Genomic DNA, 18,393 nt, shown 5'->3' on the forward strand with positions numbered 1-18,393 from the left:
CTAGCTACTGAGACTGGAAAAATGGAACGTGATCTCTCTGTTCTTTAAGGGTCTCATTCTCTCATTCAACTCAAGAGGAGCAGGACTGTGCCCTAATTGTTGATTATCCACTTCAACAAGTAGGATAAAAATGCCATCCCATCCCACAGTAAACTCCATTATTTATCATCTTTTTGTATTCCAAATCAATGTGTACATACAGAGGAAGACAGTCACTGCTCTAGCCATCTCGTAATCTAAGAGTTAATGTCTTACTTGCTGATTTACTCTTTAGTCTAGCTGTACAAAGCTCACCCTACAGCAACAAAATAAATAAAAATTAAAAAGTTGACTTTTAAGACAAAATTAACTGAATCTGCTACACGATAAAGGCAGTAACCCTGTTACAGAAATTAATTAACCTGAATTTTTGCAGTTATATTTTATTGCAATTACCATACCAAATACAATATTGCTGAAGCAATCTTTATTATATCCCAGTTTATGCATCTTTCAGGTTATCTATCTCAGAATTATGCACGGCTAAATCCACTCTGCCAAGATTCAATCATATGATTTTAGGGAATATTAAGTATTTTAATCCTACTTCTCAAAAACTTTTTCCCACTGTCATTTCAAGTATGATTTATTAATTTCAAAATGGCATTTTTAACATTGCTTCTACAAAAGGCTTTTTTAAACACATTTTAGTGCGCTGAGGAGAGTCTGTGTATGTCAAAATCTGGCTTACCTCCATAGATTCCTGAACATTATGGCATTCACGCAGGACAAGAGGCATGCTTAAATGAGATCTTTATTCCTTGTCAGTCCATAGGAATGGAATATTGCTGAACAAATCTTAGACACAATTCATTGTCAATTCATGAGCACAGAGACATTTCTAAGTGCATCTTTGACAAAAGGCAAACCTTGCTGTGAAGATGTTGTACAGAGCTTTGAAAGAATACAAAGTAGTGGGTTTTTCAGAGCTATTAAGATCTATTCTATTAATCTGATTTAGGAAGCTACAGCAGAGCACAATGATTAAATCTGAAATAGTACATGGGCGATTTTTATTTTATATATTCAGGGTCTTGTCTACATACTCCAAGAACATGTACAATTAGGTAATTACCTGTGTTTCAAAAAGAATATAAAATAATTGGAAATTGGACTGTCCCTTTTTGATAGTCAATTCATTTATCAAAGACTAATAATATCCTCTGTACTATGAGTATTTATATGCCTGCCAAGCACCTTGTCTTCCTGCCTCAAGAACCTGTGATGAGATCCAGACCTTGCAATATGTCCTGAATGTCATCAGACTCTAGTTCCTCAGAGAAAGTGAGGAAGGTGAGAATTAGGGATCTTAGATATTGATTAATTAATAATTAATAATTAATAATTGGGTAACTGCATCAAATATTAGTGGTTACACAATTATTCGATGGTGCCTGGAGGCGGGGCCGGCAGCTAGCATGCTCCTGGCTCTACTCCCGCAGAGCTCCCTGCCACCACAAGCTACTGCCTCTGGTCCCCCTCCCACCAGATCCACTTCCAAAACACAAAACTCAGTCTGATTCTGAATATATACAGAATAGGTTGATAGCTCATCAGGTCAAATATTTAACATCATCACTGGAAATAAACAACTTGATTTAATGACACTGTTCACAACTTGAAGCAGTTCTACCAACTGGAACCTGAAAATGCTGTAGTGAAAACAAATCATTTTTTACTTCACATCCTGCAGAGTTACAGTATGAGATTGCAGAAGTGCTGTCACAGTCAGAATTGGAACATATCTTCCAGCAGCGGGGGCTGACAGACTTGCTGGGCCCCTGGACATGGTGGCAGTGTTGGGTCTGGCTCAGTGTTCCTGGAAGAGGCAGAGCCTCGGGCAGAAGGGGTGAGGCTGGAGCAGCCCACCCTCAGACACGCCCAGAGTGCTCTGGCAGCAATTTAAAGGGTCTGGGGGGCTCCAGTCACCATTGCTGTTGCAGTAGTGGTAGCAACTGGGAGCCCCAGACCCTTTTGACTTGCCAGTCCCTGCGGGAGTTGCCCCCTTTAACTCTCCCTACTCTCATTGATGGGCCTGTTTCCATTATTTAAGACTTCTTTTCTAGTGCTTCATCTGCTGCAGGCCCTCAGAGTACCAGAATGACTGTGAGCTAGATGAGGATGTTTAGAAGCCACATTATTGATTGCTGGGAACATAAAAGAAGGCTGTCTTATATCAATGACAGGCGAGTCAATCAGTTGATCAGTATTCCTCCCTAAGCTCATTTGAAACTGCACTGGTTGCATCAGTCAGCGTGAGGTCATGGAAAAATACACCCTAGCCTTTTCAGATGACAAGGCTCTAAACTACATTATGGGCGAAATGACCCACACAATTTAACTGTAACAAAAGCCATTTTTAGAGCACGAGGCAGCCTGCAAAAGTTAAAAAAAAAAGAGTAAAGAGTAAAAAAAAACTATATATATATAGTTTGCTGAATATTAAAAGAGATTGATTTTGTACATCTTGGCCAAAATTATTTTAAAATGATGAGTGACTTTGAATATCTTAATTTTCAGGCATCCAAGATGAGACATCTTAAATGGGCCTGATTTTCAGAAAGCTGATGTTCAGCACTTTTTGGAAAAGCAGGCCTCCTTAAGACATTACAGACCAGGTATTCAAAATACTGAGGCGCTTAGAATCACTGGCCCCACTGGAAAATCTTGGGCTTGGTTCACAGCTTGAAAAGAAACAAAAATTTCTCTTGCATCAAAAACCGGTATACCAATTTTCAGTCCAAAGCAACCTTGTATGGATGAAGGCCACTTAATTTATGCACTCAAGTTTGAATATTTTGCTCCATGTGTACGAGTGATTCAGAAATTCAGAACAGAATTTTTATGTAGATTCAGTTTTGACATTAATGCTCACATAAAAGAGTATTAGCATATGTCATTGTTATTCAAAATCTGCTCTTGTTTGCTATCAGGTAAGGTAGTCATATATATATATATTTCAAAATGATTATCTCAAATTAGAATGCTGGTCTTGCTCTGAAGGTTGAATTGGTTATCAAAAATATATTATTTATTAAAACAAGAACATTCATCATTATGTTAACATACCATATCTTAAAAATATTTAAAACATTAAATGACCACCAATGAAAACACACAAAGATATTTCACACCTCCCTATAAGCATGTATTCATATGTGCCTATCTATGGTGAAATATGCATTAAGCATTAAACATATGGTTTCTATTTTGCTGATCTGAAGCCTGTCCAAACACATCTCATGATGTTAGCTTAACTGTTCTCCTTAGCTGAGAAGTAAATACCTCAACTGAAAAACAAAAATCTGAGCACAGAACCCATGGATAGTTCCTAAAGCTTTCTAGATCTGTTAGCATACTGTAATATGTTTTAAAACTCTGAGATTATTTAAACACTTCAATATTTTGTCTAGCTAGAATTCCACTTCAGAATTACTGGTTTTACAAACTACTAAAAACTATTTGTATTGCCAAAATATGCACCTTATTTTTAAATTTGTGTTTATCGTTATGGCATTCTACCATTAACAAGGTATTTCACAGAATGATTATTCATGTATTACCCACCCAAATTTAAGGCTTTCTAGATTTACAAAACTCTTCATCCATTAAAAAGTGAAGAAAAACCATCTATTTAACAGCGATAGAAATGTTGCCATGTTAGTCCTGTATTTTGTTTCAGCTACACCAGACTATGTAGCACTTATTTGTCCTTTTCATATGTGTTCCTTTTTTAAATTGTATCCTTTGGTATATATGGTTGTGACTATTTTCTTCCACTATTTGATCTGAGGAAGTGGGTCTGGCCCACGAAAGCTCATCATCTAATAAACCATCTTGTTAGTCTTTAAAGTGCTACATAGTCCTGTATTTTGTTTCATCTACTTAACAGGAACTGTTAACAGAAAAACTGATGCTTAGGCAGACACTAGAGCTGTTCAGAGAAAGATAATTCAGTTTTGTAGACGATAATATTTTGGAATGAGAAGCCAAAATTTTGAAATTCTTTATAAAAAGATAATATAGATTGCTGGCTCTTAGTCTGACTGCTAGGATGCTCTGAGGGCTCATCTAGACTATGCTAAAGTGTCGAAAGAGAATATGCAAATTCCATGTGAATTTGCATATCTTCTTCCAATCTCACTTTTGAAAGCAGAGCTTTCGAAAGTGAAAGTAGTTAGGATGCGGCTTTTTTCAGCAACCCTCCCCCTTTTTTGAAAAGCCGTTCTTCATCAAAAAATGAGGTTTACGCGGATTTTCGAAAGTGAGATTGGAAGAAGATATGCAAATTCCATGGAATTTGCATATCCCTTTTTGACACTTTAGCATAGACTAGATGAGCCCTGAGACAGCGCACTTTGGAAATTCTGGCATCCCTAGTTGTGGTACGTCCACTTAGTGGGGTGTTCCCGAGCCACAAACTTGTCTGAGTCCCACTCTTGTCAGAATTTTAGTGAAATCAATCTGTCTCCAAGGAACATTTTGATTTTGCCAAATCTGACAAAACACTATTTTGTTGGAATTCCTCCAATTACCATGATCAGACAACTTCATACAAGAATACCTTGATAAATATTTTGGCACTTTCAATGATCTATGTGCACCTTCAATCTTATAAACTTCTGAAAATCCCCGATTTAGATTTTATTTCAGTTAAAATAAAATGTACTACAAACCCCACAGAAATAATTCCAGTATGGCTATTGAAAATTCACCCCCAAAATTTAGAGTCTGTTTTCCAATCATTACCAAGGATCACTGTCACTAGATACTTTAGGAACAGTCTTGGGTTCTCTGGTAACTAGAACTTTGATTTTTCTCCTTCTGTTTCAACTAGAAAATTGTAATCGTGCATGTTAGCTGTAGATTTAGCTAGTTATACAAAGTGGAATTCTTCAATGTGCTCTTCTTCAAGATCCCAGTAATGACCATCTGAAAGTTTCAGCTAGTAAAGTACAGAGCAGATTGCTTACTCGGTGCTCTACATACATAGCACCTAATATCTGTGTTCTACAAACTACATTAACTGCTAATCTGTTTCCAGCTACAATTTGAGATGTTGATTTGAACCCATGAAGCCTTTATTTCACTTTAGGGCCTATTCTTTCTTCTACTGAAATCAATGACAAAAATCCCATATCAGTTCAGCAAAAGGGAATGAAGTCCTTTAAGACCCCACCTTTCCTTATACCTTTCAGAGGCTGAGTTCTAGCTAATCATTCCCATTTTTTAATTCTGTGGTATGGTGGGAATTAGAGACACAGCATCCTCAGTAGTGAGCCTTGAGCTTGTGTTGCCAATGATCTGAAAAAGAACAGGTTTGTTCACTTTCAGGTTACTCTACAAGAATTTGCAGAGAAAATCTTACCTTTGCCATCTGAGCTTGGACTCCACTAGCCTTCAGAGCAGAAACAGCTTTCTGAGCAGCTGCTGGGCTATCAAAATCTACAAAACCGTAACCTGAAATTTAAAACGTATTTTACTTAAAAGCAAAAGCAAACAACCATTTTATAATCAAACAGTGCGAAAGCTACCAATGTGTCTTTTTTAAAATAAAATTTTGTGTGGTGGAAGGGGACAATTTTACAGCCTTGAAAGTTGAAGATCTTCATTTAATCACAAAACAACAGCAGGCGGGAAAGCTGCCCAACACTGTCTTACCAATGTCCTTCAAACATGAGTTGGAAGGTCTATTTCTAGCAATAGGAAGATGGGTCAGTTTTCATGCTCATTCATTTGTGGCTTATGCCAAAGTGTCTGACTATTCTAGTGCATTGTGTGATCTTGATATTTGTCCACTAGGAATTTATCTGAGATCATAGAGGTTACTGAATAGCAATCTCATGTTAACTTACAAAGTCATAACAATGGCCATTTGGGTTGGAAAAAGGTCAGTCTAGCCAAGTATCCAGTCTTCTGACTGTGGCCAATACCAGGGGCCCCAAAGGGAATGAAGAGAATATGTAATCATCAAGTGATCCATTCTCTGTCACCTATTCCCACTTTCTGGCAAACAGAGGCTAGGGACTCCATCCCTGAGCATCCTGATCAAACCTTCATGAACATATCTAGTTTTTTTTTAACCCTTGTAAAAACATTTGGTCATTAAAATCTTCTTCCAGATTTTAACAAGTGACATGTAAGTGAAATCCTACATACCCTATTGCCAATGGTGTGCTACCAAATTCAAATTTCTGATAAATGTATAAGCTGAAGTTATTCCACGATGTGTACACAAGAGAGAGTGGTTTATTTAATTATATATGATACGTGAAATCTTGGACATCAGTGAAGTCAACGGTTACTTTGCACGCACTTCATTGGGACCAAGATTTCACCCATTGTTTCCAAAGTGCTTCCACTGCAGCAACACATAAGATAATATCGATAGCAGATTGTTTATTTTCAAATACGATAAACTGAATAAATAACCATTTTTAATTTTAAACATTTCTTCTAATTATTCTGAGAAGTACAAGGAGTGTAAGGAATAGGTTATTAAGAGGGAATCTACCAATAGACTCCAGTGGAATTGGAGGAAAAACAAATATAGCTTTTTATCAGGAAGTAAGCTTACAGGTTACAGTTTTCTAAGGTAGTGTTACCAAATAATTTCAAAAAAATACCCGACACTTGATCTCAAATGGAGGGGGTGGGGACCAGCCAGGAGGGGAGCAGAGCTGGCCAGGGAAGACTGCGGGGGAGGGGAGCTGGCTGGCGGGAAGCAGGGCTGGCCAGGAGGGGGGCTGGCTGGGGGAGATTGGGAGAAGGAACCGGCCAGCGGGAAGCAGGGCTGGCTAGGAGGGGGTTGGGGGAGCAGGGTTGGCCAGGAGAGAGGTGTGGGAGGGAACCAGCTGCAGAGAGTGGGGCTGGCTGGGAAGGGGATGGGGGGAGCAGGGCTGGCTGGGGGGGGGGGGGAGGAAGAGGGGCGGAAACCAGCCGGCAGAGAGTGGGGCTGGCCTACGCGCATGCAGATCCTGGCTTGCTGCCCATCCCGCGCATGGTCCCAACGGGGCTTACGGGCAAGTGCAGTTCCGGGGATTCCATCCCACCCTGCCTCCCTCCTCTCTACTGTGTAGCTGCGTACTGTCTGGCTGGTAAACACACTCACGCAGTGTGAGTGTGTCTACCAGCCAGGCAGTATGCAATTACGTACTGATACTCATGATAATAATAAAACTAACTTAATTAGAAAATACCCAATTTGTTTCCCGGACAGAAAGCTCAAATACCAGACTGTCTGGCTCAAAACCGGACACTTGGCAACCCTATTCAAAGGTAAGAAGGCATTTGGTACCATTACCTAGTTAAGCAACCCACTGTCTATAGGACCCCCTGAAAAAAAATCACTCAATCTCTTGGTGCCTCTGAAATTCTCACCCAAAATAAGCAGCTTGGCAATCTTTGACTGAAGTCTAATTTGATAATAAATAAAATCTTAGAGCAGTAGAAAGTAGGCCAGTGATCTCCAGAAGAAAGTGGGCCTATTTTCTCTTAGTACTGAAGCAAATTATGAAATGGATAATTATGGGACGCTTGGCTGTTGGAAACACCACATTTTAGATACAATGGAAAACTGATCCATTGGCTGCTTGTTGTTATTGAAAAATCCCACATCACTTTTGGAAAAAATTAAGTTGTTATTAAAATTAACTTATAAATAAAATAAAATAAATTAATGGAGATTGCCTATCTCCTAGAACTGGAAGGGACCTTAAAAGATCATTGAGGCCAGTCCCCTGCCTTCACAGCAGGACCAAGTGCAATCCCTGACAAATTTTTGTCCCAAATTCCTAAATGGCCTCTGCAAGGATTGAACTCACAACCCTAGGTTCAGCAGGCCAGTGCTCAAACCACTGAGCTCTCTCTCCCCCCACTTCAAATTATAAATATATAAAGTTTAAAATACAATTAAATAGACCATAAAGATTCTGTAGAGAGAAACTATATGCCAAAGCATAACTTCAAGGAAGGAATATTGCCATTAAAAGGACACTCATCAGCTCTAAATCTGGACACTTAAAGGACACTGAAGTAATTTCATGCAAAAGTCTTTGCAGATTGAAGCCATGAATGGTACTAGCAAGCTGACTTCTATACATCTTTTCAGAACTTGTGTGGATGTAACAATTAAATAAGTACTGCCAAATGCATTCATACACTGAAAATACGGTAATTGTCCCTGGTAAGTACAGATTTCAAATCACCAGTGTCCCTTTGACTGATCCTGTGTTTAGAATGCACTCTACACCATTGCCCTCACATGCCCCATCAAAAGCTGGAACTCTATTAATGACCAATTTTCCTCTCCTGCTCCCTGCTTGTCAACTCTGTACTCATTCATGGGACCAGTGTTAACACTGCTAAGTCAGCCGACTCCATTCTTTCCTTTGCTTATAAATTATCCTCGTTATTGTAAGCAAGAATGTCTGAAACATGATATGTCAGAATCTGTTGCTAGACTTCTACCCACCACTTGTGTTGGTGGGGGATGAGCTCATAATAATTATATGAAATGTTGAAGGTCAGTGCACTAAATTAACATATCCAGTGTATCTAAAAGTAGTTTATTTTTAATTCCAGCTATAATTATGTTCATGAAAACAAATCCTTTCTTTTCCAGCAATATATTCAACAAGCATAGAACAAAAACAATTAGGGTGTTGGAACATGTAATTAAGTACTGGTTAAAACTACTCTGCTTTAATTAAGAGCCAATTTGCACAATGTGTAATGTTTCCAGAAACTTAGTACAGTCGAATGGTCTTTTGTAAGGCACTTTAATAGCCCTAGACAAGGAAGGGAAAAGCTGTTTTCTAAGGACTGTGTTCTCCTTTTTAAAGCAGAGGCTAAATGCCAGCCAGTGCTGTGCCTGTTAACTTCACTGGAGTCATCTGATGTTTTGGCATACTGCTTGGGCATGGTTTATTTACCACTTACACTGGGGACAAACATAACAAATATACAGACATTGGGCAAGACTAAACTTTGGTTAGGAATAAGAATGTATTTGTAATTTATTAGTGCTTTTTTTTGTTAAAAAAAAGTGCCGGCACTAGGGTTGCAATGGTTTAAAAAAAAAAAAAAATTGTTGACCAAAAGAAAAAAAAAACAAAAAAAAAACAAACACACAAGGTCAGACTTCCGTCGGGTCAGCTGGAAGCTGTGCTGGGGGAAAACAGCGAGTGCCCCCCAAAAAGGGCGACAGTACACCGTACCGGTGCTTACTGGGCACAAAAAAAGCACTTTATATAACGTACACAGACACACAAAGTGATTTTTAAACCACAGGCCAATTTTAAAATCATTTGAAAACAAGTAAGTGAATATAATTTAAATACAAACATACCTTTGCATTTGTTTGTTGTCTTATCCAAAATAGCCTTTGTGGATACAATTTTCCCATATCTAAAATTTTTTAAAAAAAGGAAGTAAAAATTATACTTGTGACATCCTGTTACAACAGAGACCAAGATCATGTAATTTTATCATTACAACTTCTATTAATTTTTATTTTATATTGTAACAAAATATAATAATATATTGATAGAAACAGAAAACAATTATCGAAAAAAGAAACTTTAAACTTTATTCTTTGATTTGTTAGATTTATATATGAAGCTTTCCCCATTAATTTTCTATAGCTATATAAAAATGACAAGTACTATGTTAAAGATGATTAATTTAAATAAAACTTAGATTTTATTTTCATCTACACGTCTGAAAGCACTTGTAAAGGTGGGCATACATTATTATTCCTATGTTACATATGGGATAACACACACAAATTTGGGAAAAAGTATGTGTGTATGGTTTTAAACAAATAAATACACAAACATGCAAACACAGACACAGAAAACAAAACCACATGATAGCCAACACATGTTAAAATCCTGGAGAGGTTGTTTTAACAAGTGTTAGATGTTTGAGATAAATTCTGGACTCCCCCAGATAATGGATTAGTACCCATATGTTAAAACTAGAAGCTGCCCTGACTTCACTAGGATTCTAAAACATATTCGCTGAACACTTTAAAACTAAAAATAATCACAAACCCTTTTTGCCCTAACACTGAAAAGCCCAAAAAGAAATGAAAGCCTCAACATTGCAAAGTGCTGAGTACTGCTAGTCAGGAATTTTCCACAGGAAAACTCACTTTCCACAGAAGCAAAACTTTCTACCAAAAACTTTTCATTTCCATCTGAAAATCATTTCAGTTCCATGGCTTTCCCATTTCTTGGCAGCCAGTCTAGTTCCACTGCCAGACAGGCAGCCGAGGGTAGGGTTGCCAGGTGTCCGGTTTTGAACCGGACCGTCCAGTAACTGAGCTTTCTGTTCAGGAAACAAATTGAGAAAATATAAATGTCCGGTATATTCTAAATACGATGTCATGTAGATTGTGATGTAATGTCAAGTGTGTCCAGTATTTTTGTTGAAACCATCTGGCAATACTAGCCGAGGGAGTTTATTTTGTTTCTGAAATATCAAACTGTGATGTTGTGGGGATACTCTGCTTCTGAAACAAAATACTGTACTATGGAATTTCAATTACAGAGACAATTTTGTGTGGTAGTGGGGGGGGGGGGGGGAGAAAGAAGTTGGTTCAGATTCAGAAAGTAAAATTTTTTTTTTCCCCTCACAGTACTTAGATTCTGTTTCCCAAGTCAGCTCTAGTGAGAAGTACTCAACCCCCACTGGTGCCAGTATTCAGGATCACCAGCTCAAGATCAGATGTCATTGAGAGTTAGTGCTAGAACTAGGAACAAAACGTGGGTCTTTTGACTCTCACTCAATGACAACTTCCTCTGTTTGCTTTCAAACTACATTTAATCCAAACAAAGTCTGTATATAAGGAGAAAGAATATGGAGCACAGCTTGTTCTTTACACAGAAAAATAATATCCTGTATTACATTAATGGCTAATGTGCAAGAACCAGAAATACTGAATTACACACATTGAAAAATGCTAAAATTCCTCACAAATATACATAAACCAACATATTAAAGAATGCAGGAGAGTGTGTGGTATAGGTTATGTAACCACAAAAAATAGGGAAGCATTTTCAAGTTGCCAGTTCCTTATGGAGCTCAGTAAGCAGTCAGATTCACAGTAAACCGTGAATGAGGTAACATGTTAGATCAAAGCAGCTACATAGTCTAAAAGCTATTTGCTGGAATGATACTGGAATATATGCAGATCTTCACATATTTACTATATTATATAAAGTTGAAATGAAACAACTGCAAGTTGTCACAGTTAAGGGCAACTGCCCTTGTATTCATGAAGTTTCACTGAAATGTTTCTGAGAGGCAGACTTGTACTCATCAATGAAGAAGCCAGATGGTCAAAGTCCTGGGGATCTATCTAACAGCCAGTGCCATTTGCACAGAGGCCCTGTACCTCCACCAGCATGATGTGTATCCTGGTTCTTGCATCCTAGACAACATAACCACTACAAATAACCAGCTGCCCAGGAAACCCACCAAGAAGTTTCAACAGCATGAAGCGGTGCTAGTTGCGGGAGATCTTGCCACCTTTCAAGTCATGGGGCCAGAACTCAAGAGCCATCACAGTATTTTGGTGGGGTCAAGCAGCAGAAGTAGCTCTCTCTCTTTTTAATTCCACATCTCCAAGCTAGAAAGTGAAATTGTGGGCTTTCCTGCACTCATGGAAACATTTTGGTCTTTTATTTGTTTGAGTACATATGTATAATAATGTAAACAATAGGAACTGTTTCCTGAACATACAAGTGACTGAAGGAAGTGGAGAGATTCTGGCAGATTTTTAAAAGAGGCACAAGGAGGAAATAACAACCCAGCTTGATTCTCAGATCCAGGTTTAAGTTTGCAGAGTTCAAAGTTGTATAGTATGAAATCTCCACCATCTTTGTATTTATGAACTGAATATGAAAGTCACTGGATAGATGACAGACAGTAAACCCTACGCTGCCATTTTCACAGAGCAAAACTATCTTCAAAGTAGACCCATACATTATAAAAACCAGTGTTCAAAAATACAAGGAAAATCTCAAAACATTAAGAAAATGATCATAAATTGGTACATATTTTTCCAAGATGAATTTTTCTCCTTCCCAGTCAGGACTGATCTTTCATCTTTTGTGTTCTCTTCTCCTTCTAACTGATTCAACCTCACTTGCTTAATGTGTGGAACAGACATTATTAAGCTTTGTTTACTCAAGACCTTCTTTTAGAATGTGCTTTTTAAAAAATAGTATAGCAAAAAAGTACATCCGCACACTTTGTTTATTTCTGCTTAAGCTACTTCTCTTGGGAACCACTGATCTATATAGATCTGCAGTTTTTGAAATGGCCACCACACACTTTTTTGGGGGGTGCTCCACTGTGGCATGCCTATTAGAACCCACTGGAAGTTTGGGATTTGGTGCCTAAGCAAGCCCTCATCATTCCCCTCCTGTCATCCTATTTATCATCTTTTTTTTTCTTTTTACAGATCATGACATTTTTGAGCTATTGTCAGGGACAGCATAGAGAAAATAGGGTTGAGGTTAATTCTGATCACCTTATGGGAGTATGTGTAGGTTCTTTTATTAATTTTTAATGACTTTTTCTGCAATGCTTTTTATCTCAAGAACAAAGCAAGTTTGCACAAGAAGTGCTATTTAGTAACCTAGAGCTGTTGACAATCACTCATCAGTTTCTAAAGAGAAAACAAGCAGGTATTCTTGGGCAAGCTGCCTGCTGGGAGATAAATACAGAAGAGGCCAGGACCAAGGCTGGTAGGAATACTTTGGTCAGAAGGGAGAGAGATGTGGGTCTCTAGAAAGAAAGGTAATGGCTGAGGATCTGGAAGCTGAGTGTAGTTGCCCTTGCTGAGTCATTGAGAGGTTAGATTTGGAGTGATCACTTTGCAAAACACATTCAAACACCGATGATGTATTTTCATCTTTTATCATTTAACACACAGTTTATTAGGAATTGATGTATTGGAGGAATTCCAATTAAGCTTCTTAGCCACATTTTTCATAATAAAAATGTTTACTGATTCAATGTAATATTGCAAATCTAAAACTAGTGGAACCGTGGCAGAACATGCATGAAGTGTTGAACTGCTTCCATATCTTGACTGATTAGCTCATAAAAGTGTGTTAAGAGGAAGGAGAGCTCCAACTCATTCCACTCTCCTTTTTCTGTGGGTGGAGTGGTATGGGAAGGTTCTCCAATTTGGTGACTGAGAAAGGGCTCCCCTGTAATCAGCTGCAAGTATCCTATGTTCCCCACAGGGTGCAGGACATGGCTAGGTGGGGGACACTGTTCACGACCAGCACCACAATATGCTCTAAAAGAACTGCTTGCTTGCGAATCATTGCCACTACATGTCCCTTTGTGTGTCTTGGTACTCCCTTGAAAGCCTCAGTGGGAAATAGGTCACTGGAGGGATGATAGGAGTTACCATAGAGAACTTTCTGGGTGTCTGGCTGATGAGTCTTGCTCACATGCTCAGGGTTTAGCTGATCGCCATATTTGGGGTCGGGAAGGAATTTTCCTCCAGGCTAGATTGGTAGAGGCCCTGGAGGTTTTTCACCTTCCTCTGTAGCATGGGGTACAGATCACAGCTGGAGGATTCTCTGTATCTTGGGGTCTTCAAAGTATTTGAAGGCTTCACTATCTGAGATATAGGTGAGAGGATTATTCTAGGAGGGGTGGGTGAGATTTTGTGGCCTGCACTGTGCAGGGGGTCAGACTAGATGATCATAATGGTCCCTTCTGACCTTAAACTCTATGAGTCTATGAGCCTCTGGACTCTGTGCCAAGATGCATTAACAAATTCAGCAAACATCTCCTGCCTTGTCTTCTTTTGCTTCACTTGAAAGATTTTTCAGGTGCTCAGCAACTAATAAGCCTCCTGTCCACAAAAAGCTGTGGCACTTCAGGTACTATAAGAACAGTCAAACAATACAAGCTGTCTGTCCAATAGTGGTCTCCATGCCAACAGTGATAAGTTTTGTCACCCCACATTTGGAATCCTACTGTCTTTCTTTTCCCAGGCTGGAGAGATGGAAAGTTGTTTTCCTGCCTCATTTTCCCTTTCTATAGGGCTCCTGTACCAATTAGGGATGGTAGACAGAGATTAATTGAATAACTGTAATTGCATCAAATTTTAGTGGTTACACAATTATTTGATATTCCCCTGGGAATGGGGCCGGCAGCCAGTGCACACCAGCCCTACTCCAGGGGAGCCTCTGGCCACCCTGTGCTGCTGCCTCTGTATCAGGGGCAGCACCATGGGGTGGCAGACGGAAGCTGGTCCCTGAGGAGATCTGGGTTTGAAGCAGCAAAGAGAGAGAGAGAGAGTGTGAGTGAGTGTGACTGACTCTGCGGAGCCGGTGCTTAGGGGAAGCGGGCTTACAGAGGCAGCAAGTGGGGGCAGTGCATGTTATCGATAAGCTTAACCAATAAGCCTAGGCTTACTGGTTAACCATGTAGTTGACTACACGTTGACATCCCTAGTACCAATGCAGGCTGGAGTGTTGGTGGCGAGCTGTAAGTGGGTGGAGGAGAGATAAGCTAGTAACCACATGTTCAATTCCATAGACTGTCCCTACACTGGAGGATGTTTCCTTGAGGCATGTCCCGAAGAGTCTTGTTCCTTGAGGTAATAAGATAACTGCGAAGATACACAATGCCACTACTTGCCCTCCGCTTTTGCAGAAGTGAAAAGGATACACCATGCCCCTTGGCTGCCCTGAGAAAGCGGCAAGTACCTTACAACATAAATCCACATGAAAATAAAGTCTAGTCTTTGCTGTAACTCTCTTTGGTAACTCCTGCAGATCAGCACTGCAAAAGAGACTTCTGCAGAAATGGGCTTGAATCCACAGTGTTAATTCTGAGACTCTCTTTTTATTTAAAAAAAAAAAAAAAGTCAGAAATGTGGTATCATTTCTATGCATTTTGAAATGTGCCAATAACCTAGCTTTAGCAATTTACCTTGCAGACTGTGAAGGCAGCTAAAATAGAGGGCAGTGATTAAACTGTGAGCCCAAGTACTTGTTCTATTGCTTTTTTTTTCTCCTGTGTCTATATTTGCTGTTACACTAAACATGCCTGCATTACAATGTGTTTTATTTTTAACCCCAACAGGGCCATCATCTTGAGCAGGGGTACAGCAGTCACCCAGAAAGATGAATTACATGGCATGCGAGGGTGGCATGTTTAGCCAATGGTTGTGGGACATATTTCCTTACAGAATGGGAAGGTAGCTGGAGGCCTGCTGCTGACCCTTGTATTACTGTAGCCCTGGCAGAGCACCTTTGCTTTGTAGCAGCACTCTTTCAATATCTTGGGGATACTTCGTCTCCTTCATTTGCTCTGACAGACATGACTAGATCCTGGCATTTCAGGGTTGCCAAGTGTCCAGTTTTCTACTGGACAGTCTGGTATTTGCACCCTCTGTCCGGTAGAAAAATTCAGAAAATACCATGTGCAATGTCTGGTATTTTCTGAATTTCTGGTTGGGCGCCAGACGGAAGCCTGGTGGGGGTGCGGCAGCGACTGGGAGGCTAGACTGCGATTGGCACTGGGAGCCCTTTGGTCATGTGCAAAAGCTGGGCAGGGTGGGACGGGGGCAGTGGCTGGGACTTCCAGCCACTCCTCCTGCCTGGCTTCTGCACACGACCAGCTTCCCAATCACAGCCCCGCTTCCCAGCTGCAAGCCTCTGGCTGCATGCAGAAGCCGGGCAAGGGGAGTGGCTCCCAGCCACTCCCCCGCCCCCTCCCGGCCTCTACTAGAGGGAGTGCCTGCTGGGGGCGCAGCCCGTTGAACTCCGGCTGCGGCCAGTGGCTGCATGCCCCTCCTCCCCCGCCAGGCCTGCTTCTTGTCCCCCTTCCTCCGGTTCCCCCTCCTCCTGTCCAGCCCTCTCGACCCCCGCTCCCTCCCCAGCTCTGCTTCCTGCTCTCCCCTTCCTCCTGACCAGCTCCGCGGCCCCCGCTCTTCCCCACCAGCCCCGCCTCCCTTCCTCCCAGCCAGCCCCGCAGACCCCGACCCCCACCCCCCGCGCCTCCCTTCCTCCCGGCCAACTTCCCCTCCCCTGCCCATGATCAAGTGAGTCTGGCATTTTGGGGAAGGGGTCTACCTGGTACCCTTACCAGTGACAGCTATTCATCTGGGCCTGGATAATGTGCCTCTCTCTAGAGGGCAAGCAAGTCCAGGACATCCTTGCAGGATCATGCACATTCAGTGCAAGGCTGCCATAAATAGTACGTGGTTCCATGTGTGTGAACTCATCATGATTTGGAATTGAAAAGCGAAGCTCTTGGCTGAGTGCTATTATTTAAAAGGGACTGGATGAGGGGAGGGGGATTGTGACATGCAATGAAAATAACCTTGATGTCATACAGGCACAGAAATAGACAAACCAATACAGGTAACCATGTAGTGTGGGATAACAGTGGGAAGACCACCAGAAGCAGAATAATTAAACTGAAATGCTATCGCTGCTGCCTGTACTGCACCTTCACATGTCCCTTATTAACAAAAACAAACAAAACCCACCTTTATTCCAGTCTAGAATTACTCAACTTCAGAAAAAAAAAATGCAACGTAAGATGCCTAATAATTAAAAAAAGAACGTGTATGGATGTAAGACAGTTTATTTGGAAGAAAAAATAAGTTAGTCCAAAGAACAAACCAAAAAGCTTTTCCATGTAGACAAGGCCTGCCTGTGTGCCTGATATGGTCTCTATGCAAATTACAAACATTCTGCATGTTGCTAGAACCTTTTCGGTTTATAAAGGGGAAGGAAAGACTATATTTCATACCTCGCCAAGTGAAGATGAATAACACAGTAGTGTTTGCAATTTTTGCACCAAAAAGAAATAAATAAATGTTTTTTGCCGTTTCTAGGAGAACACACTCTCTCTCTCTCTCTCTCACACACACACACACACACACTCACACACAGTCACAATTTTATATAAAAAAACCCCCAAACATTCTATTTCATATGAAACTGAAGCCAATAGTAAACAAGTTCTGTCACAAACTCTATCACACTCTGAGATGAAATGTCAGACAAACTAGCCACATTCAAGTCAAATGTCTGAAGCTACAGAAGAGTCTCATCTCTGCCACCCTCTTTTGCACTGCTCACAAGGTACAAGGAGAATGGAGTCTGCCTGAAAACACACTGCTGGGGATAACAGCAGCAGAAGGGAGTTTCCAGCAAGCAAAAACAGAGTCAGCAAAGTCAGCTCTTGCATCTCTCTGCTTACAACCTCAGTGCAGAGTATTGAGAATCGGGATGGGCATGTAGCAAGTTTAGCTGAAGCCCAAGTAACTCCCACAATCTCAGTTTGGCATATGGCTCCTTTGATGCCTTAGCCAACTCATACAGTTTAGAGCAGGCCTTAAGATGGGGCTGAGGAGAAAAATCGGGGGCAGTATCTGGCTCCCAGACAGAGGCTCTTCTTTATTGCTTCCTAGAGAAGCTGGGCGCAAATAGAAAAATTTAGTCTACATTTTTGCCCCATTCCCAAATATAGCTGCACAGAATTGTACAATTATGTGATGCTTCAGAAACCCTTTTCTTCCCTAGTTTATTTCTCTATTTGTAAAACTTTTGGTTTACTTCTGGGTAGGAATGACAGCGAGTGGTCTCCATCAGATGCTAATCTTAAAAACCCGCTCCATCCCTTCCATGTCAGAGCATCCTCTTACAAATAATTTCCATTTTGCATAGCAGTGGGTTTGGAGACCATACATCCATACATTTACTATCTCTAGTCATAGTTAGTTAGTTGCCTGCCTCCCTCTCTCTCTCTCTCTCTCTTTGGCAATATCGTACTACTACTTATTTTATGTTGCCTTTTGTTATTGGGTTGCAAACAGTACCCTGAAAATGCTCCTTAGAATGAAAATTCAGTTGCTTCTTGACTATCATAGAACCAATAAGATTGGCTCAGCAGAATGCAAAGAAGACTGGGGATAAGTGTAATGGGTTAATCAACATAAAATATCGAGCAACAATATTCTATAGGTGTATCATCTCACACTGTATGAAGAGCTGGAAATGTCAGTATTAAATTCTTCATTTCTGATGACAACACAGAGTACAAAGGAGTCCCTGGATCTCCTTTAATATGCACTTGAGTTCCCACTTGGAGATGTATTCTAGATTTTGAAAGAGATGTACTAGTTTGTTTATTTCAGCTAAAACTTTCATCTCTGTATATATTTAAAAACACGTTTCCCGCGGGACAACAAAGTGTCATCATCATGTCACTCTGCATCCTGCCTGCTTCATCTCTCTCTCTTCCCCATCCCAGTTTGAACCCAACATCACTGCTTCCCGTTGCCACTTGGAATTGCTATTT

At 40.5% G+C, this 18,393-nt stretch overlaps 1 protein-coding gene across 3 annotated transcripts in view; it reads right to left on the minus strand.

Moving 5' to 3' along the window:
* Positions 1–18,393, minus strand: part of RBMS1 (RNA binding motif single stranded interacting protein 1) — a 228,543-nt gene that overhangs the window by 65,267 nt on the left and 144,883 nt on the right. For all 3 annotated transcript variants that reach the window (XM_006111645.3, XM_006111647.3, XM_006111646.3), the window contains exons 3-4: positions 9,389–9,447; positions 5,408–5,499 (exon numbers count right to left, since the gene is read on the minus strand). In XM_006111645.3, the coding sequence (XP_006111707.1) occupies positions 5,408–5,499; positions 9,389–9,447 (151 nt within the window). The remainder of the gene's footprint in view (positions 1–5,407; positions 5,500–9,388; positions 9,448–18,393) is intronic.

The sequence above is a fragment of the Pelodiscus sinensis genome, chromosome 7, assembly GCF_052426305.1.
Source record: "Pelodiscus sinensis isolate ZL-2025 chromosome 7, ASM5242630v1, whole genome shotgun sequence".
NCBI classification, from domain to species: domain Eukaryota; kingdom Metazoa; phylum Chordata; order Testudines; family Trionychidae; genus Pelodiscus; species Pelodiscus sinensis.